The following is a 26,292-nucleotide window of genomic DNA, read 5'->3' as shown; positions in this document are numbered from 1 at the left end:
AGACTTAACCATTTATTTCAACTTTACCTCTCATTTAATGGTATATCTCAAAATTTCAGTCATCATCAAAGGTGGGCGTGGCCGCATTATGCTTATACATACTGCCATACAGTTGACCTGATTTATATATTCTGTTCCTGGATATTGTAGAAGCTTGGTTTGTTTTGGTTGGTTGGTTGGTTGGTTGGTTGGTTGGTTGGTTGGTTGGTGGCTTGCTTGCTTGATTCATTTAAAGAAGGTGTGGACTATTATCTTCCAAATTCTAATACTTCAGTTTAGTTACAGTTTTCATGCAACACAAAATTGTCTAGTTAAAACAGATCTTAAGTGGACTGGTACACAACATTTGAAACAGATTTTTTTTTCATGTTGCCATTTACTGAAATAACATAAAAACCCTCATTGCTTTCACTCTGCACATTGTGGTAGCCTTAAGGAAACTGAGGATAATTTTAGGCACATAAGAAATGCACCTTTACTTTGGCTATAATTTGTGAATTACTGTCCTTAAAAATTAGTATAATGCATGTTCATTGTTGCAGTATGTTTAAATTAAACATATCAATTTTTATAATTTATCACATATCAGCTAATACTTAGTTGTAGTTGTGTGTCAGAGAGAGACTGTTTGTGTGTGTATTCACTAGATAAATTTCAGTATATTCTTTAAGTGGCTATCTTACCCACAAAATATAAACATAGAAAATACATATATGTACATATATGTGGATATGCATATGATATTAGTTCCCTGAGTATTGGAGAAAGAAGTGTAATAGAAATATTACTAGCACTTTTTTGGGGTGGGGTCCTAAAAAATGCATTATGATGTACATAATAAGTAGTTCCATGAGTTATGGTTCTACCAGTTGCCAAGCAACAAAGGCTCTTTGGTTTGTTTTTTTTTTTATTCTGCCCTCTTTCTGTACTTTCCTATCACTCCTTCACCAGAAAAAAAAAATACCTTAAGATAAAAAAATTACTAACATTTAGAAAATTGAATTAATAATTTTAAGCTAGATCTTCCATTACTGGAAATATGGGTTCTTAATAGTTAAAGAGAAAAGAATTATCAAAAGAATTTAATTCACAATCCTCAAAAATGATGAGAAATTCCATGGATATGGAGGTTAAGAACCAACCCGGAAAGATTAGTGTCTCTAAAAGGTTCATCTTCTCAGGAGCAAAGCTATTGAGTATCCAGATTACCCACATTACCATGATCTCTTACGGAAAATGAACATGCCCTTTGTGAAAGGACTTGAAGACAGACATGACTATGGCAGATTTGAAAAGAAATGCAACCCTGCGTTTTTAAAGTTCCATCCTTATCCCCCTTCAGTCCTGCCAGACTGTCATGTGCACTACCCTTATCCCCCACCATATGGACAGGCATATCCATTGTTTCCACTTCGTGATGATGTGCCCTTAGGTGATCCCTGCTCAGGATTCCTGAGTGCTGGTGCTGATGCTGATTTAAAGCCTGGCATTGGCAGAGCCATACCAAACCTGGTGAGTTTCGGTGATGTGAAACCTCAAAATCGAGTTCCTAGGCCAGACAAAGGATTTCAAACAACAATAAAAAGGCAAACAATACTATCAGAAGAGCTACAACAGAGCAGGAAATGGAATTCCAGGAAAGTATCAGACATTTCCATCAGGGCAAAACTTGGAGGTAAGAAAAGTAACATAGCCTTTATATGTCTTTCAAGTGAGTTAAAGGAGCATGAACTTGAGCTTTTTAGAATTTTAGCAGTTAAATTAGCATAAATTATAACTGGACAAATTATTTCAAATTAGATTTTAAGAATGTCTAATTTAAATGATACAATGTATAAATCTGCTTGTAAAACAAAATTTTGTTTAAAAAAATTAAATATTATTTGTAGTGATCAACAGCAAAATTATTAACATATAATTTATTCTAGTTATATAGAATACCAAAGGAGGATTTATGTGTCACTTTCTTAGTTGTATAACAACCTTCCCTCTTTGTTTCTCTCCCTTATAAACAATCTGTTGATTAAAAAATTAAGGTTTCAGGGACTGAGATGAAATGGGAAAGAAGATGTAAGTAAATTGGGTAAGAACAGGAACTAAAGAGAAGCAAGCCCTCCATAAATAGTGTATGCTTCCGAAGGCTGAATTAATGGTACTACTGTCATTTGCATTAGGATTCTCTGGACACATTTGTAGTGAGAAATATCTCCAAAGGAAAACCACAACAACTGCTTCCTGTGTAGGGAAGTGTGCATGGTAGGCAGGGAGGGAGGGATAGAAGATTAGCATCTCTGACTGTGGGAAAAGGAACAGATCAAACCTGTGGTGGAGGTGCTTGGCTTGCTGTGGTGTCAGAAAATGCAGGACGCCTTCACAGTCCATCCTCAGCTTTCATCCAAAACCTTAGAGGATGAAGGAAGACAATATGTGAAGGAAGGGAAAGGCTACCCATGTTGGCACAGTAGATATGCATACTTTCTGACATTCCTCCCAGAGAAAGACTGTAGTTATTAGGGACCAAGAAGAAAGTACAAAGCAAGACAAAGAAATCAAAATGAAAAGGGCAGTCAGCATGACTTCAACCTCACCTTCCAACCACTTTTAAGCTGGAAGGGGAGAAACTGGAGAGGCATAAGCAGGGGAAAGAGTGGTGCTTTTTGTGTATCACTCCACTTTAAGTCTTCAAGGTGGGCTTAGGGAAATGCCTGAGTTATAGAATTCCTATATAGAGTATTAATGAGGTCAGCGTATTTTAGGTTGGTTATCTGAAAATTCTATCTAGGAAAATATTACTGAGAATCAAACACTTGTCTCAACAAAAAATAAACACTATGTTAGTTACTAGAAATCAAAAAAAAGGAGCATGTACTCATTCTTTGTTAATATTCCAATGCATGATAGTTTATTACCAAGAATACATCGTTAAAAGAGATAAAGTCATTTGTAGTCACATGCTACTTACCAGGCAAGCACAAAACCCCAGTCCAATATAATTTTAAAGGGAACATTTTTGGTCAGTTCTTGAAAGTAGTTCTCACCCTGAATTCTTAAAATATCATTACAAAGACTTTAGGTTGATGGAAGGGTACTAAATTACCAAAATAGTTTTGATAAACATGGTGCCAACACTTAGAATCAAATTTAGGTCTTATCTGGGTTGTATATTTTACTGCCTGATTCAGAACAAAACCTCGAGTTTAGATCAAGACAATCTGAGCTTGAATTCTAAGCTTATCTGTTATGTGACCCAGGGCCACTTAGAATTCTTTGTCTACCTGTGTATCCTTACTTATAAACTAAGGAAAGTAATTCATACCATGAAAATAATTACTATTTTATATTAATATGTTTCATATAAAAATAACTAATGTGAAAAACAGAACCAGTGTACCAGATAGGATACATTAAACCCCAGAATGTTCAGTTGCTTTATACATGAATTGGAAACAATTTATCTCTTACAAAATTCTAAGAATTAAAATGCATAATGCCTAGAAAAATTTCTGGAACCTGAAGGAACATTAAATAAATAATAGCTATTTTATCAAGGAGTAATACTTGAGATTGGGGGATTGAGTTCTACATAATTTTTGAAGTGTTTTAATGACTTTGAAGACCATAGAAATGTTTATTGATCATAAATGACAAGTATGTCAGATTGCAGCAAAACCAAATTCACACCCCCAATGAATACTGACAACAAAGAAATTTTAGAATGAATTACACCACATTTAATGTTTTCAGTGGAGTTTCACAAATATTAAGGTGAGGTCATGAAAGATTACATGGATGACCTTTCTTCCCATCCCAATACTGCCTAATCTTTTCACCTTTTTTTATTCCTGAATGGCACTTCTAATACTCTACCAGGCAATGGTTCTAAACCTGCTCTATGTCTAAGCTCTTTCCTGGACTGCCTCTCCTTGCAGCAGTTGGTTTGGTTTCCCTTATCATAAATAAGTTTGCCTATTGTTACTTGCTTTTCTTCATTTTGGACTCCAGCTGATATCAATATTTAAACTCTCTGTATATCTTCCCATCTTCCTAATCATCTTTTCTATCTTTCTGAGGTAACTACCTTACCTTAGGCATTTTTATAAAAATATATATGGGAGATTGGTTGGTTGAAACAAAATCCCTTATTTCTCATGGTCTTAGAGGGTGAGAAATCAAAAGTCAAGCAGTTTGGAGATTTGCCTCTTCATGAAGCCTTCCTAGCTTGCAGAAAGCTGCCTACTACCCTCTGTCCCTCAGATGGCAGAGAGAAGTAGAGTTTCAATGAATCATCATTGCCATTAGGAAAGTAATATAAGCAATAAAGTTATATGTACTAATCAGTGGTTCATAAACACGTTGGACACTTAAACTGCATACAAGCAAACTTGGCTTACTCTTTGATATTCTTTAATTCTTCTTTCAATAATGATAACAGTAACAATGAAAATAAAGCTCAGAATGGTCAAGACAACTCCATATGAATAAGAAATATATTCACTATTGGAACCCAGAATAAGCTGGGGGTGAGGTACCAGAGTGGAATTCAGAGATGACCACTGAGCACCTGGGCTGCACAAATCATCTCTCGCAATCTTGCCTTTTCTAACATCTCTGTCCACATAGCTCCTAAATTTTAACTTCTGGATCCAAGGTTTGTACAGTGCATTGACTCACAGAGCAAAACTCTGATTGGAGGACAAAGAAGACTCTTCTGTCCCTAAGGGATGGAAGAAGGATTGTCTATGGAAACTACCAGAGTTACTACAGTATCATCATTTCTGTTAGTCACTTGAGTAAATCATAGTGATTTCTGAAAGTTTTAAAACTCTCTAATTTAAAAACTCCAAAGAAACCCATCTACAGTTTAAGTCCAAGGCTTTCCTGTGCTGATCTTTTCTTCTCATGTTCTTCCACCATTCCCTTCCTGACACTTTGTATGATAGCTATAACATTCTGTAGTTTTCTAACAGCATTATACTTTCATAGACCTGGCTACTGCTGTACATGCTATTTCCCTGCCTGGAACAACTGCTTTTCATCCACTTCCCCTTTTTCAAAAATTTCAGTCCTATTTAATTTTCAAGATTAGATCAGTTGTCATCTTCAGGAAGATGTTCCTAACTCCTGACAATCTGGTTGGACTAGATAACCCTTCTCTGCAACCTCACAGAACTCTGGGCTCCATTATTATTGCAGTTGCCACATAGTGGTTTCAGTGCTTCTGTGTATGAAGTTTCTGCTTGTTTATCAGTACCTCAGAACCAAACTCTGCTTTTCATTTTGATATGCCCATTCGTTTCTATTCCAGTACAGCAAGTACTTAGAAGGCTACATTTTTGTTAAATATATTATACAGCTAGTGTCTTAAGATTTCTAATCTGTAATTAGATGGGCTGTCTACACAGTATCCAGAATTATTTTTGCAACTACCATCCCTAGTATGTACACTCTCTCTCTCTCTCTCTCTCTCTCTCTCTCTTCTATATATATATATATATATATATATATATATATATACACACACACACACACACACACACACACAAATTCCTAGTATTCAACAGCCCTTTCACAATAGCACATTAAACATCCAAGCAGTTCTCTCCCCTGTTGTAATTTGCTAAGTACATAAATCTCAGAAATACTGTGTCTTCACAGCAATTCATATTGCAGAGATCATCCTTACCCATTTCTGTCAAAGATCCAGGAAATTAATTAAATAATTCATTACTAAATGCCTAATACCATATAATGTAGCTCTCTAGTAGAGGAATATTGGGGTTTTCATTTGGTTGGATTTTGGAAATGAGTAATATTTTACTATCTTGATTCCTTCGTGTCAAGAGTTGGACAACTTAGCTAATATATTAATTGGTTATATAATTTCTTTTGATTCTATCTAAAAACAGACTAAAACTAAATGAGAACGTTACAGGAATTCTATTTGAACATACATAATGTTAGATGGGGATTGATGGAGGCGATGCAGAATTAAAAGAAAGCTGCCAGGCCTCTCCAGAAGCGGACCTGTGCTTTAATCAGAACAGCCGAAGCGAAGGGCCGTAGGTCCCTCTGCAGAATGGGAGCTTGTGTGCATGTGGTGTGTGGGTCTTGAGGCTTTAGAGGACAAAGTGGGGGAGGGCCCTAGAGATAGAAGAATCCATCTGAAGGTAAGTTCCCCTGCAGTCTGGAAGTGGTAGATACCAGCGGGGTTGGTATGTGGTCCTCCTTATCAGAATTTTGCACAGGTTTGATCAGCCAAGTCCAACTGTCATGACCAAAGTTTCTCAGTCCACCTGAAGCTTTTAGTTAATTACCCTTCATTATCAACCCTCAGGACAGATAAAAGGAAGAGAGGGGTGAATTTTTTTTCATTGGCTACTTACTGCAGAAAGGGGAACAGTGGATAAGGGGCTCGGCTCTGTCCCCAGGCTCTATGGGAGCATAGATTGGGTTGATTTTATGTAGCATAGCAGAGTTTTAACTTGATCAGCTGTGATGCATCATGATATCTCCTTCGTGCACTCCTAGAGAAACCTCTACAAAGTTAGAGTGCTGAAAATGGATGATTTGGTTACAGAGTGAAACTGAGAGATTGCCCAAAAGGTGGAGGTGGAGGAGAAGGATTAGAAGTGGGAGGCACGGAAGTGAACCAGTGAAAGGAAGTGGGTGTCAGTAGATAGGGGGTCCCATATTGTGGGGGGAGGATTCATATTGTGTCTCACAGGGCTGTGAGTATTTGGCAGGGGTGAGTTGGGTCAAAATGGGAAGGATGCCAGAAGAGTTGATAAATTTGAGAAGAGCAAAATCTTGCCATTCGGGATTTCAGAAAGAGTCTGAGGTGGTAAGAGGCTGGAAAAATCAGGCTGGATCAAGGAGATAACATTTAAGTGGGATTATATGTATGTCTTATCCATGTGTCTTATTATTAAAAGCAGATTTAAACATTTTTTTAAATTTAAAAAACTCACCTTAATTGTTTAAAAGATTCAGAACAATTAATCATTATTATGATTAATTTTAGTTTTACTGTGAACAAAATGAAGTTGAGCCAAGGTAACAACTTTAGTTTATAGGACCATTTACTTATAAGTCAATTTGTTACTTAATACATGGTGTTAAAAAATATCACAATCACATATGGGCAGTTTATATGGACATAAAAGGAAATATGTTTCAACAAACTAATATTTTGAACATTACTTTTTGTTGAGATTATGATTTATGATTTTCATTGTGAAAGGAAAACTTAAAAGATATTGTTAGATCAGACAGAAAAAAGCAGACACAAGTCAGTGGAGTATTGAGAGGAATGTTTTATCAAAGTTAGAGGAACACGGGGCCTGAAGATATCAGACAAAAAGAACGGACAGTGCCACCTGGCAGAGCCCGCTGCAACGGCTCCTCACTGGTGGCAGCTTGTCTGGTACTTGGCCATTTATCCTCAAGTCTCTGTTGGGACCTGTGAACCTCAAGAGCCTTAGCTCCCTGTGTTAGTATGCCAGTATTGGAAGCAGGTGGTGAGGAAACAATTTAGATTCACCTCAGAAGCCAATAACTGTACTGTGTAAAACCATCAAAATTAAAACAAACCAAAACATTAAAATTATAAAATAACCATTTCAGATGTTTGATGTTTTCTCCTTAGTCTAATATAAAAGGGGCGTGGTGACTCCCAGTGGATTCTCTGGGACTATGAAGTTTTACGGGTGCCACCATTTTGGTTTGTGTCATGTGATGTTCAACCAAAATGGTGGTGAAGTCATGTGAAATTTGCCTTTGTGATATCATTAGCAAAGATGGAAGCCCAGACACTTGGTTGCTTCCATCTTGATAAACTCCCTAGCCAAGATGGCAGCAAACTATGGTTGTTGTTTTCTACTGAAGTGAAGTCAGCCACATGGTAAAGTGAGCCCATTCTCCATTGTGGTATGAGTCCCTGTGGAATCCACCATTTTGAAGATCAAATGTGAATTGTTATACCTTTTTCTTTAAAAAATACACTAGTTAGGTAGATTAGTGTGGATATAGGAGAGGATGGTACCTGTGATCTCGTCAAGTTGACCCCAAATATCTAAATAAAGAAAAGGGGGGAGGAATCTCATGGTCGCAGCTCAAGGAAGCTGAGTCCATAAGCAGCTGATAGAGTAGCTAGGAGGTGTCTTTAAAGCAGCAGAAGAGTGACTTCTTAAGGAACATCCCCAGTCCAGTTCCAGGATGGGGTAAAGACTGAGCTGGTGTGCTCTCTTTAACCCAGTCACAGAGTCAAGAGGACAGCCTGACCCACCCAGGGCAAACATGTGAGTCAGGAGTGGAAAGGCCAGATGCCATCCAAAGGGCAGGATGTCAGCCTAAATGGCCTAGAAAAATTTGCTAGCACAGTATATTCTGCTTTTGATGGGGGCCGGAGGATAGAGGGGGATTCAGCCAGATTGGCAACTGAAAGAGAGTTTAGGGAATTGGGTTTAGAAGTTTGAGCTGGCAAAACCTCAAGTCCAAAAAGGAGAGAATAAGACAAAGGGCCAGAGTGAAGGTAGAAAAGAGATTTGAAGTTGGGGGCCTTCAGACCTTTCACTGTTTTATCTACAGAAGTTATCTAAATCAAAGAGGATTTGGAGGCAGAAAGTACTTCCAGGTATGGCCATTGTCCAATTGACAGGGCCAGATCTGAATTCAAGCTCATGAGCAAGACAGTACATCTAGATTTGTGTCTAATATGAACCTTGAAGACTGTTATTTTCAAGTATAAATGTTGTGGTAGTTTGAATGTAATTGCCCCCATTAGCTCATAGGGAGTGACACTATTAGAAGGTGGGGTTTTGATGGAGTAGGTATGGCCTTTTTGGAGGAAGTGTGTCACTGTGGGGGCAGGCTTTGAGTTTTCCTATGCTCAAGATACTACCTAGTGTCTGAGTTCACTTCCTGTTGCCTTCTTATCAAGATGGAGCCAGCACCATGTCTGCCTGCATGCTGCCATGCTCCCTGCCATGATGGATAATAGACTGAACCTCTGGAACTGTAAGCAAGCCACCCCAATTAAATGTTTTCCTTATAAGAGTTGATGTGGGTCATGGTGTCTCTTCATAGCAATAAAAACCCTACGACAATGCCGGGTGGTGGTGGCGCACACCTTTTAATCCTAGCAGTCGGGAAGCAGAACTCTATGAGTTCGAGGTCAGTCTACAGATCAAGATCCAGGACAAGAACCAAAACTACATAGGGAAACCCTGTCTCAAAAAAACAAACAAAACCCTAAGACACATGTTTAGACAGATCTGTGCAATTGACAAAGCTGTAAGAAAAAAAAAAAACATGGAAAATAACAGAAGTCCACTAAAGACAAAGAAGTCAAGGTTTAAGCAACAGCAAATTAACCTAAGAAAGGCTAGTAAGGATGTATGAATTAGAGTATGCTTCTCTAAACTGCATGAAGCGGTTACATAGAGGCTTTGTCTAACACTGTTGTCTATTGCATGGCATTTAAATGAGGAGGATCCATAGCAGAGCAAAGAAGAAAGCCAAATGGTACCAGCCAGGTGTTAAAATGGTTTGCCTCCAGTACACTTCAATGGCTTATTGCCAAATAAGCCTTATAAAGGAATGTGAAAGTTTACTTCCAAGATTTTTTTAGGCACAGCATTTCACCTAAGGACCCACATATCCTATCTGCGGGGTAAATTAATCACTATTATTTACTTCAGGTTTAATGAAGTGTACTATGGCTAGAGAAACGGTCTTGGGTCAAATATTCTGCCTGGCTTGCACTCTAAGCTGTAGTTTGTACCTTCTGTGGCTACAATGGCTGCTGATCAAAGTGGATATTGGTTTTACTACAGATGCAAATGTCCACAAATTCCATGTAACATGCTTAGATTCTAGATCTTTGCTCTAACACAATTTAAAGTTTGTAAAGTTTGGTCAGCATACATACTTTTTGTTTCATTTGAGGTACACAGCCCATGGGGAACTGAAAAAATAACCAACTAGTTCAGAGCACTAAATTGAGTCCAGTACCATTGACATTTATGACTCACATTTTTAATTTGTAATCTTAGCATGCATTTTATGCAATTTGGGAAGCATCAAACTAAACCTACAATGTCCGGAAGCCTTGTTACAGTTTAATACACATGAACTAAAAGTTTCTAATGGAAAAAAATTACCACTGTGTTTTTTATCTAAAATGCATGAATTTTTGGTTTTCAGGTTGGACAAGCCCACTGAAAGTTACTCCTTTACCAGCTCATGAGAACAAAAGAAGCTCATTAGGTCTCATACTTTCCTTTGATGAGAAGACAACAAGTACAGTAAGATTTTCTTAATAGGCAGTATTATATAATATAGCTTGTTTATATCAGCATCTCTGTGTTTGGTATTTTCTTCCCCAGGGAAAAAAATAGCTACTTTTGACAAAGTGTATCCCTTTTTAGCTTTTAAAACAAGTAAGACCCTTTTATTAGTTTATATAATACCAAAATGTGTAAATAACATAAGAGCAACCTTAAAATGCTTCAGCTGGAGAGAACTGCTTTTCACATAGGGACCATCCTTGCCATATCCCAGGTATATATATATTAAACTAAGGTATAATAATATACCTTAGTTTCCTGTTCCATGAAAAGGGGGCCCCACAGATTGAAGACTTTGAAAATCTATCAACGTGATGTTAATATAATATCTTTACCTTACCTAGCTTCATAAGGAAAGCATTCCATTGCACTACCTGAGTTATAATTTAATTATTCTTTCCATTTTGTGTAGCCTATGTTATCAGGCTAATTAAAATAAACCAGACTCAAAGACAATAATTACATGTCTTGTTTCATACACTCTGTGTGTGTGTGTGTGTGTGTGTGTGTGTGTGTGTGTGTGTGTGTGTGTGTGTGTAAGTGGCAACTGAGAAATTATTGAATTCTGGGTCATAGCAGAGATCATACTTTTCATGAAATTCTACATAAAAGACCTCTAAGAACAGAAAAAAAGGAAGAGTGGCTCCAAACTGAGAAACACAATTCACAGCTCTTTGGTGGTGTGGCAGCAGATTAGACATGGGTAAAGAGATAATCAATATGAATACATAAATCAGAGGGAACTATATATCATGAAGCACAAATGTACAAAAAGGTAAAAATAGAGAAGAATCAGGAACAGAAAAGAAAGTACATGTGCTTATTGGAGTCCAAGAAATAGAAGATAGAATAACACAGAAGCAATATATAAGACATAATTGTTTATCTCTGCTTTTCTAGGGCTTTCTTGGGCACCCTTTCACATTTCTCCTCTACCTTAAATAGAAAGTCTGAGCAAAAGTGACAACAGAGCACCATCTCTGCCAGTGTCAGCCCTAACAGTGATAACAGCACAAGTTTCCATGATGATCATGAGAACAAAGTAGCAAAGTCCTGAAAGTTCAGTTCCATGCAATGTGCAGTGATTGCATTCTCTAAAATCGGGAAAACAGTAGCCATCTTTCATCTTGTCCTGTTTAATATGAAGACATTCTAAGAGAATGTAAGATATTTGCAGTGCAGATACTTGTGATGACATTAAAAAATTTTATTGTGGTGCTACTAGTATCTTGTTAGGATAAACATAAATATAGCTCTGCTTCAGTTTCAATAGAGATGCCAAAAGTACCTAAAAGACATGAGTAATTATAAGTCAGGATCTCTGGTGATCAACCCAAGAACACAAAGAAGACTTCCACAGAAGTTGCCATGAGGAGAATAATTTCAGAGAACCACATAGTTAATAAATCTGAGGACACAGACTTAACAACATTTCACAAAGAAGCTAGGACACATAGCATTTAGAAGTAAAAGCTTGTAAGTCTATAGTCAGGGTGTAGAAGAAGATTATATGTCAGGGAAAAAATCCAAATTCTTCCCAGCACTCGGGAGGCAGAGTCAGGCGGATCACTGTGAGTTCGAGCCAGCTGGCTACAAGTGAGCTCAGGAAAGGTGCAAAACTATGCAAGAAACCTGTCTCGAAAAAAAAAAAAAAAAAAAAAAAAAAAAAAAAAATCCAAATTCCAGTGGAAGTTTATCAGAATACCAAAGGCATACCAAGATGATAATGAAGAAGAACATGTGACCCCCAGAATATGATGATACATGAATTTGGGGTACTCTAGAGAAAGTCTAAGCACATGTGACAAAGTCATTGTCTGCCTGTGAAGAGCAATAAAGACAGACAGAGGGCAGGCTTTGAAGACTCTGATTGTAGGAGGAAGAGAAAACTGGTATGAGCCATTTTCATATTTAAACTAAGGGCTTTCTCTGAGATTTATCTCTTTATGGGTCAGAACTAGTGTTATCTTGGAAATATTTATATTTCAGAAAATAAAATAGATACATCTTAGTCATATAATAAACATAAGCTTAAAGAGATACAAATATTTGTGTCAGGAATAGCATTCAAACACATCAAATTGTCTTAATAAAGTGATTATTTTGTATTGTCAAAAAGATTTATGCTTTGTCATATATATATGTACATATATATATATATAATTCCAATTTGATAATCCCTACAGTATAATAAAGTTGGTTTTACTGCCCCCAAAGAAAGTATCATAAGAAAAGCTGTGCTTTTTCTAAAGCAATGATCTTGCCATGCAGCATTGGCATAGATGATACACTGGTATTTATTTGAGAAAAGCAACTTATAATGTGAGTTCTAGAACACTCATGATTAATTTGATAAGACAGTATTGTAAAAGGAAATTTCAGAGTAACAAAATTTATGAATAATAAGATTTGCTAGAATTTTGGTACTTAGTCATTTATAGAATTGATAGCATTTGTATACAATAAGATTGAAATAAATATTCATGTACTAAGATTTTTATCTTATTTGTATGTATGTGTGTGGAGGTGCCTGTGGAATCCAGAACAGGTGAATGGATTCCCTAGAGTTGGAGTTACCAGCAATTGTGAGATATGTTAATGTCAGTGTTAGGAACCAACTTCAGTCCTCTGCAAAAGCAACACCTGTTCTTAACCACCTTGCCATCTCCACGGACCCAAGATTCATTTTTTAAATGTTGAAACCCTCAATCCAGTAATTTAAAGAATAAAAATAAAGTCAGTGCATATAAAAAGACATCCATACCATAACCTCCAGGGGAAAAGCAAACAAAAAAAAATGCAATGATGGTGCCTTGAATCGGCCAAAACAAGAGAGTCATTCTCCAAGGCCATAGCAGATCCTTCTGTATATAACAGAAAGTTGGCAATGCTAGAATCCCATCACTGCTACAATCCAAGTCACACAGTTATCACTACTTCACCACTCTGCCAGTTAGAATTCTAGTCCCCTGAAATGCGCTATAGAAATGTTAATAATTGAAGACAGTTTAGTCAGGTTCAGACAGTCTATCCTAAAGCAGACAAAAATTAAAGAAAATATATATAAAGTATTCATTAGTCAGTAGGGAGGAAACACTGTGATCAGAGACACAGGCAAGAATGAAGAGCAAACTATATTAAGAGCACAGTCTATCAAGTAATAGTAACTACCTTGTGGTGTTTTAAACACAAATATATTGATTGAAAATATAAGTGAATAATTAATCTGAAGGAGGGTCAGAAGTTAAGAGTGGAAGTATTTTTCATCTTTCCTGAGGGAAGAATAAAAGCACTAGTTATATTTAATCCTCAAAAATATGTGTTCACATTGCAATTTGTAGATTAAACAGTAAAAAAATAAACAAACAACAGAATTCATTGAATAACAGAAAAATCAATCCAAACAATGTTAAAATAAAAAGACTATAACAAAGGCATGTAGATCATGGAAAACACATGAGGTGGTTGTTTCAAACTCAGAATCAACAATTATTTTTTACTTAAAATTTTAATTCTACAGTTAAAAGACAGATTGCCTGAATGCATGGATATAAAACACCTGCTTACCCTACTAAAAACAAAAACTCACATATAATATTTTAATCATTATGGAAAATGGTATATAAAACTATGAAAAATAATGCACACATATACCTTTTTCCAGGAGTATTTATGCAAATTACTATAGACAATGTCATAAAAACAAGTCTCTACAAATTACATTTTGACTCATAAAATGCGTAGTCTATGAGCATAGAACAATTATAAGAGAAAAAAACACCCTTCTAAATCATGTATTTAGAAACAGGAAGATGTGTTTATGGAATGAACCATCATTCAAAGAATTCATAACCACAAAAGAAGCTAAAAAGTGTTTAGAATGAAAATCAAAACGTTGTAGTCAAATGTATAGCTGGCAACTGTAATAAACCCTGGAAGACAGGACCTGTCTTTAAAGTGTATGTTAGAACATAAGAAAACCTGTCAATTCAAGAAATAAACAAGGTACATCTCAGGAAATTAGAAAGTGAGGGAAAATCAATTTTTGAACAAAGTAAAGGAAATGAAAAATAAATTAAGGATATAGAAAACAAACATAAGATTATCCATGTTACAATTGGGTTCTCTACAAAACTAATTTGAGATCCTACTACTCTGGGAACTAATTTCCTTGTGCTGTCATATTTGTGCGAAATTCAACCTTTGTCAGAGAAGCTTCTTATAGGAGTGGGTAGGGATTAATACGGAGAGTCTTTACTGTTCAAAGTACTGAGAATAGTGACTGTGAGTGCTTAACCTTAGATGAGACATCTGTCACAGCCCACCCCCACCAAGGTTCAGAAGCAGTGGACAGGAGAGGATGTAAGAGCCAGACAATGGAGAGAATGCTAGGAGACGCTATTCTCTGGGCATGAGATGTCATTGCACACATTAACTCATAGCAGTTCTGGTTACCTACACAAGACTGCAAAAGATCAAGCAAGTAAATAATTCCAGCATTGCAAAGGAAGAACTCTTAGGGTCCCACACCTTTCTTGGGACTGTTGGCAGTTGATGGCCACATACTAAAATTCTTCTCCTCTGAAACATCTTGAGGCAGCCTCCACACCACTTTCTTCAATGCTCCACTAGTATGGCCCATTAAGCCTCACTTAAGCTATTCAACTACTTTTCTAATCCAAAGTCCCAAAATATACATTCCTCCAAACAAAAGCATGGTCGGGCCTATCGCAGCAATAATTCACTTCTGGTACTAACTTCTGTCTTAGTTAAGGTTTTTATTGCTGTGAAAAGACATCATGACCATGGCAACTCATAAAGGAAAGCATTTAATTGGGACTGGCTTACAGTTCAAAGGTTTAGTCCATTGCATCATAGAAGCATGGTGAAATGCAGGCAGACATGGTGCTGAAGAAGGAACTAAGAGTTCTACATCTGGATCTTCAGGCAGCCAGAAGAGACCAAGACACTCAAGCCAGGCTTGAGCATCTGAGACATCAAAGTTCACCCTGGGTGACACATTTCCTCCAACAAGGCCACACCTCCTAATAATGCCATTCCTATGGACCTATGGGGCCATTTTATTCAAACCACCACCACAACATAAGATTTTAAAAATAAAGCCAAAGTAAAGATATCTTTAGAAAAACAGTGCTGAAAATATTGCCAGCCTACATGGAGAACAGCCACTAAAGAGAAGAAAGTAATGAATAAGCAGGGATTTGAGTGTATAGAATTGAGGAGAGCAGTTATGATAAGAGACACAGGTATTATGGTTATAGTGAACAAAATAAAACTTAATAAAGAAATAACCATTATATCAAAAGAAAAGAGAGCAGATGAAATAGATAATGAAAACAGATTTAAACTAAATAATGTTGATTATCATGTAAAACATGGCTTAATTTAATTTAATTAAAATTCAGAAGTTATGTTGAAAATAAGACCAAACTGTATGCTAACAATAAAAAGCAAAGTGAAATGTAAATTTATGCTAAGAATGTTAACACATATATGACACACAAGAAAACATCAAAAGCAGCAGAAGGAACTAAGATACCATCCAAGTAGATGGAATAAGAAATTTCATTGAAGATTCATATTCTATATTGATAAAGTGATAACACATACAATACATATGTACCTAATAACAGAACTCAAAATACATTAAGCCCAGACTGGGAGAGCGTCAGGATAGATCTACAGCTATAATTGGAAACCATTCTTAGTAATTCATAGAAAAAAAAAGATACACAAAAAGGAAAGGACAGAAGACAAATTCCACGAACTTATTTATGCTCAAAACTATAATGTAATGAAAAGTACCAAACACAAAGGGACATTAGCAGACACAAAGGAAAGTGTGCCTTGTACAAGCAATCTACAGTAACAGAGCAATCTGAAATACAGAAAGAGAGTAAGAAACTGAATTTCTAAGGAAAACAAATAGGTACATATGACAGGGAATCAAATGTAACTCTGTAAATTAAATTTTTATTAATCAAAAATTATAATTTTTTTGCTTCCTGTGTGACAGAATTAAGTGTATAACAGATTAATACTCACACAAATTATAGCTATAAACCCTGACAGAATACATGTCCATTTACTTGACACCCTCTGGTGACTGGACAGTGTCAGGCATGTTTCAAAAGGGAGTTAAAACTTAGAGGAAAAGATAAGACCAGCCTTAATTTCCTACTGGGTCTTTGTCTTGAAGGTGGAATGCTTTCAGAAATCAGAAGTAGTCAAAACTTTTGCAGAAAGAACGTTCTTTGTGTTTTAAATAAGTAAGAATGGATCATTGAATGGTCATAGATCCAGAAAGAAATGGAACACACATGAGAGGGGGCAGGAGCTACAATTATTTCTGTGCACAACAATTCAGCCTTTGCTCAGGCTTTGTTTAGAACAAGCTCAGAGCATTTAGCATTAGAGTAAAACAAATCAACATCCCGTTTTTTGACAATTATCACACATACAGAATATTACTGAGTACAATATCTCTACAATATAACATTTATAATGTCCATTATTGTGCAACATAAAAAGACCATGAAATTTGGCACACTGTCAAGAGAAGAGAGGCTCTAATGCTAAAATTTGGTAGAGATATTAAGAAACATTTTGTGTTCAGTGGTTGTTCTCATTTGGTAAATAAACATTTACCATAGTAAGCACAAACTGCAAGCAACTTGGGGGATGAAAGTGTTTATTTGGCTTACACTTCTGCACCACAGTCCCTCACTGAAAGAAGAATCACAAGCAGAAACCCTGAGGCAGAAACTGAAGCTGAGAACATGGAAGAACACTGCTCACTTCCCTGACTTGCTCAGCTGCATTTCTTATACAGCTCAGGCCTGCCTGCTCAGAAACACACACCTACTGTGGATTGGGTCCTACTACATCATTTAGCAATTAAGAAAATGCTCTCAAGACATGCCCACAGGCAAATCTGATGAAATCAATTTCTTTATTGAGGTTCTCTCTTCTCAGGTGTATCAAAATTATCCATACCAATGACATAGTGGAAAATATTCTCATAAAAAAGAAAATACTGGAAATCTTAGTGCAGAAAAAGAGTGTATTTTAAAAAATGTAAATTACATAACTAAAAGCTTCAATATCTTAAAGATTCATGAGCTTAATAACAGAATATGACCAGGGAAGTATTGACATTTTGAAACAAATAGGGAGCATATTTAAAGAAGGGTGAATAAAACTAAAAATGAACAGAAAATATCATATACTGTGAGGACATTTGAAAAAACCCCAAACATACTTATTAGAGTCCAAAATTTTAAGAAAAAAGGGGAAAAAGTAGAAAAAATCTTGGAAGAAATAATTTCTGAAATTTCATTAACTTTAACAAAAGACATAAATTTGTAGTTCAAAAGACTTACTGAATTCTAGCCAGGATAAAGAGCTTTTCATAGAGAATGAAAATATTTTTCATTTTCAAATTGCTAACACCAAAGATTTTTAAAAACTTGAAATAAGATAAAGAAAATTAAATTAGAATATTTTAATTTTCATCAAAATGAAGACAAAAATAAATGATATCCAAAATTTAGTCATTTAAAGATGAAGACTACATTCATCTTCTGTTGTTGCTGCATCAAATTATCATCAACATCTAGCTTAGAAATAAATTACCTTACCATCCAGGAGGTCAGAAGTAAGATGCTACATTTCTAATCATTCTGTAGATTGTGTTCTTCTAGTTATAGAAGAACATTTTTGCATTTTCAGCTTATTTCTGCATTCTTTAATTATGCATCTGTCTTCATCTTCAAACCTACAGGATGGACTGAATCTTATCACAAAGAATGCTGATGTAATCTTCTGCCTCATCTCCCAACTTCATAACAATTATGATTATATTGTACCATAAAGATGTCCGGATAATTTTTCTCATTCTATGGTCATTTGATAAGCAATTTAATTCCATCTGCAAAGTAAATTACCCTTTTCCAAGTTTAGAACATGGGTATATTTGAGGGCCCAAATATTTTGAATGTATTGAGACGCTAAATAAAGAAGTTTTTGATCAAAGAAAAAGGAAGAAAAAAATTTCCCAATAGATGTGCCTTATAAGAAACTAAACAATGGATATCATGCAATTAAGATTTTGCTAAGAAGAAAATTTAGCCTTACATAATTAGATTTTTTTTAAAAAAAAGGAATTGATATGTTTCATTAGAAAAAAATGACCAAATCAAACAAAATAGATGCAAGATTAAAGTATATAAAGTTAGAAAATAATGAAATGCAGAATTTATACACAGGATAATTATTTTCATTTTAATTAAATTTATTGGGTTTTTTGAGACAGATATCATGTAGCCCTGGGTATTCTCAAATTTGCTATGTCACTGAGTCTGGCCTTTTATTCTTGATTCTCCCATCTCCATTGCCTGAATGGTGGAATTGCAGGCATGTGGCCCCTGCCTAGGTAAAGAAAAAATTTATAAAGTGAAATATGATCGACTACAGATGAATGGGTAAAGAAAATTGGATATATGGAATACTTTTCAGCCATAAATGTAGGTCTGCTGTTTGCGACAACATGAACAACCTCTAGAACCTTATGCTAAGACAAATAAACAACTCACATAAACAAATACTTATATTCTTATTTATGTGCGGAATCTGAGAAAGCCATAAAAAAAGCAGAGAGTAGAGTAGGCATTGGGGTAAGTATAGAAAAAAATGGAGAGATGTTGATAAGAGAATACAATTTCAAGATATAAACAAGGATGATTATGTTCAGGAGATAGGATGTATATCATGGTATCTATAGCTAACAATCCAGTACTGTTTGCTGGGATTTCAAGAGAAAAACAGATTTTAGATGTTTTCAACAACTCCAAGTGTAATTTTTGATGGAGATGAATGTGTTAAGGAATTTGTTTGTAAATCTTTAAACCATGTATACATGCACATACTTCAAGTCATCGTGTACATCTTGAAGAATAAAGAAATCTAGAAAACATTGTGTATATGAAAATATAGCAATTCTATTCATGCTTTGTCTGTTTTAACTTCTTGTTCCTATCTTGCAGGATAACAGTGAACCACTTGTCCAGCCAGACAAGAAATATAATATAAAGGATGCATTTTACAAATCCTCAACACAGAAGTAAGCTCTTTTTCCAATGAAAAAAAATTTTACGTATATTTCTTAATGTTTAATGGTGCATTGTCAAAAATGATCTGGATCATATTAATAATTCAAAAACATCAAACAAAGGCACTAAGTTATTCATGTTGACTAAATAACAAACATATCAGGGCTTGAAGAGGACAAGTGTTCACACCTGTAATCCAAGTACTCAGAGGCCTGGGATAGAGGATTACCATGAGTTCCAAGTAAGCCTGGACTAACTGGAGAATGAGACACTATCTCAGAAATGGTGGGCGGAAGATGAGAACTATGTTAATATAACCAACATTCAGAGAGAGGGGGATAAAGGGGGGAAAGAGAGGAGTGGAGAAAAAACACTATTATTGTTGCTTTTTTAACTCTACTCTTTTTGGCTCTTTTGGGGGGCACCATTCAGCTCCCAAATCAATCACATACAGAGGCCTATTGTTACTTATAAATGCCTGGCCTTAGCCTGGCATACTTCTATCCAGCTTTTCTTAGTTTAAATTATTCCATCTACCTTTTGCCTCTGGGCTTTTTCCTTTTCTTATTTCTGTACATCTTGCTTTCACTTCTACTCCATGGCTGGCTGGGTGACTTAGTGGCTGGCCCCTGAATTCTCCTCTCCTTGTTCTCTTCTCTTTCTTCTATTTATTCTCTCTGCCTGCCAGCCCTGCCTACCCTTTCTATTGGCCGTTCAGCTCTTTATTAGACCATCAGGTGTTTTAGACAGGCACAGTAACACAGCATGTTAACTGTGCAGAGTTAAGCAAATACAACATAAAGCAATGCCACACTTCTTTATATCCTTAAAGCAAATGTTACGGAGTAAAAACTAATATAACCCGTTAAAATAATATTCTACAACAAAGCACAATGTCACAAAGAACAATGGTGAAGAAAGCTTAAAGGAAGACAATGCACAGAATCAGTTGGCCAGCACTTTGCGGGGCAGAGGCAAGAGGCCAAGCTCTCCACTGTTGTTTCTATCTATGTTGTTCTATTTACCAATAAAGACTCCAGAGTTGTTGGGGTGAAAACCTGATAGATCAGAGATGCTGAGAAGCAACCAGCTGGCCTTCCCTTTTGGCTGGAGACCCAGCAAGAGAGTGCCTCTCCACTAGTCCCAAATCAAGAAGGACCACTAATCTCCAAGTCCCTCCTACTCCTTCCTGTGCATCCTTCTGTCTTCTTGGCTCCTCTGTTCTCTCTATGGCTAATTTTTGTCAACTAGTCACTGGCTCCGCCCCCTGACCCAAGGTTAGTTTTACTAACACGGTCTCAGAGTTTCACAGTGTGATCAGACATCTGGCAACACCCCACTGTCACCCTCAGCAACCTGAGTTCTCCTAGACTTACTGACCATGACTTAGGGAAACCTTTGATTCATTACGTAGATACAGGAAAGAATTTCAAGACTATCCAGTTAATGAGGCAGAGTTAGGTTTTAATAAATATATCATTTACATGAACTTAAGCACAAGGTCTAAGAGAAAGAAGCTTGTATAAGATGACGTACCTGGCAGTATGGATGTGGTCTTCCCTACGAGAGTCACTGAAGCAAGGTGTGCCAAAGTGCGGGTATGGCTCCTCAGAGGAGACTAGAAGCCCACTATTCTACAATAGCCATGGACTTTAGTGGGGTTTGGTGTCATTATCTTTAAAGGATTCCTAAGGCACGTGAATGGGATTATAGGCTGGTTCCTCAGGAGCACCTGGCAGGATTACAGTTGATAAGACCCACAGGCTACAGGAAGGTACTATAGACTTTTACTGCAAAGAGTCTTGTTTGAGACTGTCAGGTGACATCCAGGGGAAGGAATTAAGTCTTACAAGATCACATGCATTCAAGCCCTAAGCTTGGTTCATTGTCAGTTGAACGTGAAATATCTATATAAAATTATAAGAAGGTAGATTAACAACGTCTTATAAATAAAAACACAGAAAATTAAAAGAAAACGAGAGATAGAGTAGAGCTAAATCTTACCTTCTCCTGCGTGCTCTAGTTACGAAGAGAGCTATTCGTGTGTATGTCTTTAATAGTTTTTCTTTTGCTTCTCATTGTTGTAACCAAACATGATGCTCATCACTGCTGTAAGTACAGTCTACGTTTAAGACGTATGTTCAATGCTGCTGTATCCTGAACACACAGAGATCTATGGATTAAAGGCATGTGCCACCACTGCACGCTCTTTCTATGGCTCTAATAGCTCTGACTCCCGGGCAACTTTATTTATTAACATACAATCAAAATCACATTTCAGTACAAATAGAATACCACCATAGAAGGTCAAATTTATGTCGCTCCCTTTGCAGAAAGTGTTCATTGTGCCAAATTCTTGCATGGCAGCTGATGATGGGCTTCAGCTAGACTCTGGGATGAGGGGATCTTATATCCAGTCTCATATCAACATATCTATGTTTGAGGATAGAGATCATCTGTGAATAAACAGACCAAGTTTCTGCTCTTGAAGGAGTTCTCATTTTAAAGAAGAACAGACAGTAAAAGAAAGAAAGAAAGAAAGAAAGAAAGAAAGAAAGAAAGAAAGAAAGAAAGAAAGAAAGAAAGAAAGAAAAAAACCTAATGAGAAAAGAAACAGAACTAGGTTTTGAAAACCGTTAGTCCATGAATAAAAGAAAGAGGTAGCTAAGAGGTGTGGAGAGTCATCAACAGGATTATGCGGTGTAAGCAGAAACCTTCAGGGGAAGAGGGAGCAACTGTGCAGGGCACTTAAATGATTGTCACTCTGACTGAATTCATCTTAGCAAAAAGAAGTTGTGGTGGCTAATGTATTCAGAGTTACATGTGGAGAAAGGCTGGGCTATGGATATCTTCTGAGAAAGAGTTAATGCTATCTCAGGGAAGGCTGCACTTAGCAGAGAAGACTGTGAGCCATGGCTGAATTCTGGATAAATGTTGAATGCAGACCCATCATATCTCCCTAAGCAGAGGAAATATACCTAAGAGACAGGGGGAGTGCTTTGGCCTATAGCGCTGGATTGAATTGAGGTACTGTTGCCTTACAACATGAAGGCATATGGAGCAAGTTTTGGGAAAGCATCAAAGGCAGGCTTTGATGCTGGGCAATGGTGGTGCATGCCTTTAATCCCAGCACTTTGGAGGCAGAGGCAGGCGGATCTCTGTGAGTTCGAGGACAGCCTGGGCTAACAGAGTTCCAGGAAAGGTGCAAAGCTACACAGAGAAACCCTGTCTCAAAAAACCAAAAAAAAAGGACAGGCTTTGATACAAAGATGTTTTTTAGCCATCCAACATGATTTCTTAGATTGGCAACAGGGCATGCAAATCTGGAGTTTTGTGGAGTTTAATAAGACCATTTAGAAATTCGGCTACAGTCTAGCTAGAGAGATAGATCCAGCTTCAAGAAAGGTCTATAAAATGATGGTACTGGATGGGGACACTAAAGGAGCCATGTAGTCATGGGGCTATTTCTACATTTAAAATTCTGATGAAAAGAGAAAGATACAGTAAAAGGACCTAAGAAGGCACACCCAGCAAGATGGAAATGAGAGCAGAATGCAGGGCCTGGAAGACAAGGTACAAGTATAATTCAAGAAGAAAGGGGTAATGTAGCATGTCATGCACCTACATCAAGTAAAATATGGTCCAAGGATGCTTTATTAGGTTCATCTGTATGTTTAGAAGCTACTAAAGAGCTAGAGTAGACGATAAAAAACTATGACATGGCATGGGCATGGTATATGGCATGGAGAAAAAAGAAGCAGTAGATGAGAATAAGAAAATAAGCTTCCATGATGGCCACAGCCTGCCTCCCCTCGTGCAGCAAACACTACAGACACACTTCATACTTTAGTTTCATTTCTTCATTAAAATTGAAGGATCTATGTAATGAGCACCAGGGGACAGGTGTCTTAGAAATATACCTACTAGTGGTATATGATGTTGCTATGAACTACTTTTAAAAATGTCCTGGCAAAGCATTATGAGACAAAGAACCTCCAAAAATGCTATTGAGTTCATTATGTGTTGGCCATTGATAGCTAAACATGAAGCCTACCCTTAAGAATTATTTACATACCAACTGAGACTCTGTTGGAGAAAACTAATTTTTCATTTGAAAGCAATTGTCAGTTGTAGATAGCTTCTGAATTAGGGATGTGTGCTTATGTTCACTTCCCCTCTCAACCCTACTACCCAATCTGGCCCAGAACCATGCAGGTCCTGTGCATGCTGCCAAGTCTCTGTGAGTTCATGTCAGTCCTGCTGTGTTTAGAATGCCTTGTTTCCTTGATGTCCTCCATCATCTTTGGCTTTTACAATCTTTCTCCTTCCTCTCCCCCAGGGTTCTGTGAACCCCAATGGGAAGAATTTAATAGTGGCATCCCACTTAAGACTGAATGTTTCAAGGTCTCTCACTTTTTGCACATTGTCCAGCTATGAGTCTCCATATTTGTTCCCATGTACAGCAAGAGGAGGAAGTAAGACACTAATCCATGATTTCAGCAGAATGCCATTAGGAGTCGTTTTATTGCTATGTTCTTTTAACTGAACAGTAACATTTGGTTTTCCCCTATCCTGTCCTGTCAGTATCAACTTCTTGGCCACCTAGGCAGTGTCACAGATGGGCTCCATCTCACAGAGTGGGCCTTAAATCCAATCAGATATTGGTTGGTTCCTCCCACAAACTTGGTACCACTGTTGCACTGGCTCATATTGCAGGCAGGTCTTCATTGTAGATACAGGAGTTTGTGGCTGGGCTGGTTTTTACCTTTCTTCTTTGGTAGCACGCAGAGCACCTTCCCATACCAAAGACACTAGCATGTGGGGTGAGAACTCTACTTAGACACCGGCTCAACTTCACCATATTCAGTGAGTTGTGTAGGTGTTGTCTTCAGCAACAGGCCCTCACTACCAGTTTCTAAAGAGTGACTAATAGTCTTGTCAACAGCCTGGGTTGTTTTAGGGGTTGCCATGGGGTCCCCCTTTTGGCCAATAATTGGATTAGATCTCTTCCATATCTTGTATTCTGTTAGTGAGGCTTGCCTCTGGGCTTCCTTGTAGAGTTTCTTATTAGGTGTAGTAGGGTTTCTTTTATGAAATTATCCATTTCCTTTTAGCTTTTCTGATTTGGTGGAGTATAGATTTTAAAGTATGTTCTTATGATTTTTCTCTGTGTTTGTTGTTATGTACATCTCTAATTTTGTTAGTTTACATTACCTACCTTTTACTTAACTTGGCTAAGGGCTTGTCAGTCTAATTGATTTTTCTCAAGAAACCAACTCTGTTTCCTTGATTCTTTATATGGTTTTTGGTGTTGTTTGTTTATCTCTATTTTGTTGATTGCAGCCCTAATTTTGATTATTTCTTGCCACCTATGCCTTTTGGGTATTATTTCTTCTTTTTCTTTAGATCTTTCAGGTATGCTGTTACATTACTAATATGAGATCTCTCGAATTTTTATGTAGGCACTTAGTGCTATGAACCTGCCTCTTAAAACCACCTTCATGTGTCCCAGAAGTGTGGGCATGTTTATGTTTTCATTTTCATTCTGTTCTAAACAGTTTTTAATGTCTTTATTAATATCTGTTCAGATGCATTTTTCATTCAGTGATGAATTGTTCAGTTTCCATGAGTGTGTAGGCTTCCTGTTGTTTCTGTTGTTACTGATATCCAACTTAATCTGTACTCGTCAGATGGGATATGGGCCATTGTTTCAATTTTCTTATATCAATTGAGACTTACTTTGTGTCCCATCATGTGGTAAATTCTGGAGAAAGTTTCATGAGCGGCTGAAAGGAAGGTACATTCTTTTTTGTTTGTATGAAATGTTCTGTAAATATCTGTTATATATTCTTTTGGTTTGTGACATCATTTAGCTCCAGCAATTTGTTGTTTGGTTTTTGTCTGGATGACCTGTTTATTGGTGAGAGTAGGGTATTGAAATCATAACTATCACTGTGTGATATTAGCTGTAGTGTTGTTTCTTTCATGAACATGGATACAATTGTGTTTGGTGCATAGATGTTTAGAATTGCAATATCTCCTGGTGGATTTTTCCTTTGATGTGTATGTAGTGTCCATCCTTATCTCTTCTGATAAGTTTTGATTTGAACTCTATTTTGTCAGATATTTAAATGGCTACACCTGCTTACTTCTCAGGTCCATTTGCTTGGAATATCTTTTTCTATGCTTTTACCCTGAGATGATGTCTATCCCTGATGTTAAGGTGTGTTTCTTGGATGCAGCAAAAGAATGGATCCTATTTTTTAATCCGGTCTGTTAATCTCTGTCTTTTTATTGGTAATTGAGGTCACTAATGTTGAGAGTTACCAATGAACTGTGTTTGTGGATTCTCACTATTTTGGTGTTGTGTCATGAGTTGTTTTCTCCCTCTTGATTTGTTGGTCTGAGGTTATTTATTCCTGTGGTTAGCCTCTTTAGGTTGAAATTTTTCTTCTAGCACTTTCTTTAGACCTGGATTTATAGATATATACTGTTTAAATTTGGTTTTATTGTGAAATGTCTTTCTCCATTTATGGTGATTGAAAGTTTTACTGGGTATTGTAGTCTGGACTGGTATCTGTGGTCTCTTAGAATTGTCTAGCTCATTTGTCCAGGCTCTTCTGGTTTTTAGAGTCTCCCTGAAGAAGTCTGGTATTATTCTAATAGGTCTGCATTTATATGTTATTTGATCTTTTTCCTTTGCAGCTTTTAATAGTCTTTCTTTGTTCTGTATATTTAGTGTTTTGATTATTGTGTACTGTGGAGATTTTCTTTTCTTATTCAGTCTATTTGATGTTTTGTATGCTTCTATCTTG

At 36.7% G+C, this 26,292-nt stretch overlaps 1 protein-coding gene across 1 annotated transcript in view; it reads left to right on the top strand.

Annotated features, from left to right (window-relative positions):
- Positions 1-69: 69 nt before the first annotated feature.
- Positions 70-26,292, top strand: part of Spata48 (spermatogenesis associated 48) — a 52,078-nt gene continuing 25,855 nt past the window's right edge. The window contains 4 exon segments of the mRNA XM_028882972.2: positions 70-1,186; positions 1,189-1,675; positions 10,204-10,304; positions 19,412-19,488. Of these exon segments, the coding sequence (XP_028738805.2) occupies positions 1,103-1,186; positions 1,189-1,675; positions 10,204-10,304; positions 19,412-19,488 (749 nt within the window). The 5' untranslated portion in view covers positions 70-1,102.

This window comes from Peromyscus leucopus, chromosome 10, assembly GCF_004664715.2.
Source record: "Peromyscus leucopus breed LL Stock chromosome 10, UCI_PerLeu_2.1, whole genome shotgun sequence".
In the NCBI taxonomy this organism is placed as follows: domain Eukaryota; kingdom Metazoa; phylum Chordata; class Mammalia; order Rodentia; family Cricetidae; genus Peromyscus; species Peromyscus leucopus.
This window is presented reverse-complemented; position numbering and strand designations above follow the sequence as displayed.